The sequence below is a fragment of the Lonchura striata genome, chromosome 22, assembly GCF_050655825.1.
Source record: "Lonchura striata isolate lonStrDom1 chromosome 22, ASM5065582v1, whole genome shotgun sequence".
In the NCBI taxonomy this organism is placed as follows: domain Eukaryota; kingdom Metazoa; phylum Chordata; class Aves; order Passeriformes; family Estrildidae; genus Lonchura; species Lonchura striata.
In genome coordinates this window covers 6,337,823-6,342,791 of record NC_140724.1, presented here as the reverse complement: position 1 = coordinate 6,342,791, position 4,969 = coordinate 6,337,823, and the positions used below count along the sequence as shown (strand labels likewise).

The following is a 4,969-nucleotide window of genomic DNA, read 5'->3' as shown; positions in this document are numbered from 1 at the left end:
GGATTTGGGCTGGTTCTGGTCTCCATTCCAGCTGGGGTTGGGGCTGGTTTTCCAGCTGAATATTTTTGGGTTAAAGCACTGAAATGAAGTTAATTTCTAATGGAGTGAGGATCTTGAAGTCAGTGAGTTACTCCCAATAGAAGCAGGATTTGCATCCTCAGATTTTTTTTCCAAAATAAAATGGAGTTTCTGTGATGGAAGAATCCAAGGTTTACAGTGAGCTGAGTCCAGCAGAACCCAGTTTTATCTGAGCAAAAATAAATCTTCTGGACCAAATCCTCCTCCTCCAGGTCCTGTAGAGCCTCCAGGGGCTCCAGTGCCATTGCTCTGGATTTAACTGGATTTTTCTGGATTTAGTTGCCCTGATCCCTGATGCTGGATGCGGGAATTTCACATTTCCCAGAAAAAGATGGACCCTGCTCCAGGTCCCCATGAGGAACTGTCCCTGTCTGCCCCAACCCAAACTGCTGCTCATGTTTTGAGTACAAATTGACATTCCCCAGGAATTCCTGCTTCCAATAAAAGGCCCAGGGAACCATCTCAGCCCGGATCCTGCTTCCATGAAAAAGCTGCATGAGCTGGCACTGGCAGGAATTAAAAAAATAAAATTACAGCCGGGTTTCTGACCCATTTTAAGCAAAAAAACCCAAGATAAATCGTGGGCTTTCCTCTCTCTTTTGGGGCTGAATAATTCACATTTCCATTAGTATAAACCCGGAGCCATTTTTTAAAAGCAATCTTTAACCCATGGAATTTTTTTTCCCAGGGAAAGGCTCTGATCTGCAGAATCTAAATCAATGCCAGCCAGTTGGAGGTGCAGGACCTGGAGTGTTGAGTTTCCTGTCAGGTGGATGCACACGGACATGGATCACAGCATTCCCCCAAGGAAACCCTGGAATAAAGCAGAATTAATTATTGGATTTTTCTGGCTGTGGTTTTGCTCAGCATCTCCATCACTCTGGAATTAGAAAAGCAGAATTAATTTCTTTTTTTTCGGGCTGTTCTCTGTGTGGTTGGGTTTGTTCCCACTGAAAAGGACAGCTGGGATTGTCACAGTTCCCTGGGGGATCTTCCACCCTTTCCTCCTTTCCCATCGCTCCTGATCTCAATTCCCACATTATTTCCTCATTTTTGGGAGAAGTTCTGAATTAACTGGAAAGTTCTGAATTCTGAATTAATTAATTCAGTCAATTAACTGAATTAACTGGAAGAAATTTTGAATTAATCAGGTGGGGAATGGGTTAAACCTTGCTCCCCTCCATCCCATTAATCAAACCTCAAAAAAACCTCCCCAAAATCCCAAATTAAACCAAGCTACCCAATCCAGGTAAAAAATAAAAAATTTGGGATTGATGCCCAGCTGGTGCCATGTGGCTCAATTTCCCCATACCCAGTGAAGCTTCTGTGGCCTAAATCTGGTTTTTTTTATGCATTTACCCCAATTTTACCATGGAATGTCCCAGAACCGAGTCCTGATGGATCAATGGATGAGCCTGGGAATGGAGAGAGTCCAGTCTTGATCATGCCAAGAACTTCCCCTGAGAAAATGGGAGAGTTTTAAATAATACAGAAAGACAGATATAAATATATATAACAAAATAAATCAATAGAAAATAAAATAAAAACAAAAAACATAAATAAAAATATAACCATAAACGAATATAGAAATATATATGACAAAATGAATGCATATATGTGTGTATATATGAAATAAAGTGTGTATATATGAATACATACATGAATATACAGATATGAATGTGAAATAAATATAAATATAAGCATAAACATAAACATATATAAAAATATATATTGAAAAATATAATTAGTCTTCACCAAAGTCTCCTCTCTAGCACAGGGATAAAAACTTCTGTCTTTGTCAAATATTTTAGAGGAATATTATAACATAGAAAATATTTATAGTTGGACAGTATTTAATTGCTCATAATCAATATCGATTATGTCAGTATCAATAACAACAGTACAATTAATTATTAATATTAATTACAAATAATAGCCATTATTATAGATAACAGATAATGGTCAGGAAATGGAATATTAGAGGTTATTTTTCTTTGGTTCTGTCCTGGAATTTGACACAATGCAATGGATTCCAGCTCTGTGCAGCCAGGAATCCCTGAATTCCTGATCCTACACCCAGGAATCCCTGTGTTCCCGATCCCACAGCCAGGAATCCCTGTATTCCCAATCCTACAGCCAGGAATCCCCGTGTTCCCGATCCTACAGCCAGGAATCCCTGTGATCCTGATCCTACACCCAGGATTTCTGGTATTGTTGATCCCACATCCAGGAATCCCTGTGTTCCCGATCCCACAGCCAGGAATCCCTGAATTCCTGATCCCACAGCCAGGAATCCCTGTGTTCCCGATCCCACAGCCAGGAATCCCTGAATTCCTGATCCCACAGTCAGGAATCCCTGAATTCCTGATCCCACAGCTAGGAATCCCTGTGTTCCCGATCCCACAGCCAGGAATCCCTGTGTTCCCGATCCCACAGCCAGGAATCCCTGAATTCCTGATCCCACAGCCAGGAATCCCTGTGTTCCCGATCCCACAGCCAGGAATCCCTGTGTTCCCGATCCCACAGCCAGGAATCCCTGTGTTCCCGATCCCACAGCCAGGAATCCCTGAATTCCTGATCCCACAGCCAGGAATCCCTGTGTTCCCGATCCCACAGCCAGGAATCCTCGCATTCCTGACTCCCTGCCATTCTCCCTTAGGGTCCCATGAGGGCTTCCAACGTCCCTTTATCCTCAGACATTCCCAGTGGTGTTTCTGTGGCTCTCGTTTTCCTTCCCAGTCTGGAGAGGGAGCCCGGGGGTGGGGGCACAGGGAGCCAGCACCCGGCACTGGGAAATCCAGAGCCTCCTGTGCCGAGAGGGGAAATTCATTTTGTGGATGATTCTTCCTGACTTTCAGTCCCCGCAGCCGGCTGGGATGCAGATTCCAGCGCTGCCCGAGGCATCCTCTGTCTGGAGGAACAATAAAACTTCCCGGTGCCAGGGGAGCAGCCAGATGAGCCCATCTGGCAGCTCATTCCCCGCCGTTAATGTGGTTTTCGGGAGCTCGTTGACTCCTTGTTCCCAGAAATTCTCAAGGGTCCCTGGATAAACTGCAAGGAACATTTGGAGGATGCTCGTGAAACATTTGGAGAGGGGGAAGAACATTTCTGACAGCCAGGAGATCGTTCCTCGATGGCTGACGTAGGGATGGGATCACGGAGTCGCAAAATTATGGAATGATTTGGCTTGGAAGGGACTTAAAGCCCATCCAGTGCCACCCCCTGCCGTGGTCAGGGCACCTCCCACCATCCCAAGGTGCTCCAAGCCCCCCAGCCTGGCTTTGGACACTTCCAGGGACAGGGATCTGCTGTGTCCATGCCCCTCCCATACCGGGAGCTCTGGATGAGCATCCCAGAGCCAGAGGGAAAGGGAATAATCTCCTTCCACCCACCTGTCCCTCCCAAATCAGCCTTCAGGTGCAACATCTGCTGCTGTTTCCCCCAAGTTTCCATCTCTAAAAGTCCTTCAGGAGATACATTTTTGATCCATCCGAACCTGGGAGCTCCATTTCCCACCCCTCATCCTCCGCACGGACGAGATCCAAGGGATTTGGTCTCACGGGGAATTCCAGCAGGATTGTGCCTGCCCGGGCTGTGTTGGCTGTGCATTTCCACCAAGCCATGAGTCAGCAGCAGCATTCCCATGCCTTTGGAGATATCCATATTTGTGGGCAGTATCCAATTCCCGGCGCTCTATTGATTCCCAGCTCTGCTCTGAAGGGCACTGACTCATCCTGCGGAGGAGCTGCTGATAAAAACAGCATTTAACATTTTGGAGCCAGAGGATGGGGATGAGGAATGCTGCTCCACCACAGACATCTGGGGATCGTGAGCTGGATGCACAACAGGAAGGCTTTTCCCCTGCCCTGATGCTGAAGGCAGGCACATGTTCCATGGGATCATTTTTGGGGGGATGTGATGCCTTTTCAGGACTACCTAAGCACAGAGTCAGACAAAATTAAGGGAATAAAAAGCATTTCTATTTATTGAAGGGCCTTCAGGTACATTTAGGGCAGACAAAGCCTCCCAGGGGCTACACCAAAAAATGGATAGTGGGTCACGGGTTTCACATTTTTGTAAGTTTGGTCCATTTGCATATTTGGGGCTCAATTTCCAATTCCAGCTTCAGCTCATGAAGTCACTGACCCCCAGTTTGCTGCCCCCAACTCACTTTTGTTCCCATCTCTGGGCCCTGAGGCAGTGAGGTGTCCTTGGCTCCCAGCCTGGAGAGGAATTGTTGTGTCTGCCCCAAATGGGACAGCAGCAGCTGACACTGAGTGTGGAGCTCAGAGTTCTGCACCAAAGAACTGCAGGATTACAAATAGATGGAAATAGAAAAGCTCAAATCCTGAGGCATCAGATGGATTTGCTGGGATAACAGGGAATGGCTTCCCCCTGCCAGGGGGCTGGGTTAGATGGGATATTGGGAAGGAATTGTTCCCTGTGGGGGTGCTGAGCCCCAGCTCAGGGTGCCCAGAGAAGCTGTGGCTGCCCCTGGATCCAGGAATTGTCCCTCCCAACCCAACCATCCCGGGATTCCCTGGGTGCACAGGGGACTGGCATCACTCCAGAGGATGCACAACAATGGGAAAGTTCCAGTGGGGAATTCCTTCCTGTGTGTGAACCTTGCAGAGGGTTTCTGGAAGTTTTCCCCTGCCCACATCAGAACTCAACGATCTCGTTTTTATTCCCTCCAAGTGTTCCAGCTGGGATCTGAACCAGACTGAGGAAAGGAATCACAGAATCCTGGGATGGTTTGGGTTGGAAGGACCTTAAATCCCACCCAGTGCCACCCCTGCCATGGCAGGGACACCTCCCATGTCCCAGGTGCTCCAACCTGGCGTTGGGCACTGCCAGGGACCCAGGGACAGCCACAGCTCCTCTGGGAATT

At 47.4% G+C, this 4,969-nt stretch overlaps 1 protein-coding gene across 1 annotated transcript; it reads right to left on the bottom strand.

The window, feature by feature from the left end:
* Nucleotides 1-656: 656 nt before the first annotated feature.
* LOC116184420 (uncharacterized) lies at nt 657-3,429 on the bottom strand. The gene is made up of 3 exons (XM_085559100.1): nt 3,410-3,429; nt 1,449-3,042; nt 657-892 (listed from the first exon to the last, which is right to left on the bottom strand). Exons 1-2 carry the CDS (start codon nt 3,427-3,429, stop codon nt 1,998-2,000), a joined length of 1,065 nt encoding a protein of 354 aa, XP_085415226.1. The 3' UTR covers nt 657-892; nt 1,449-1,997.
* Nucleotides 3,430-4,969: the final 1,540 nt, after the last annotated feature.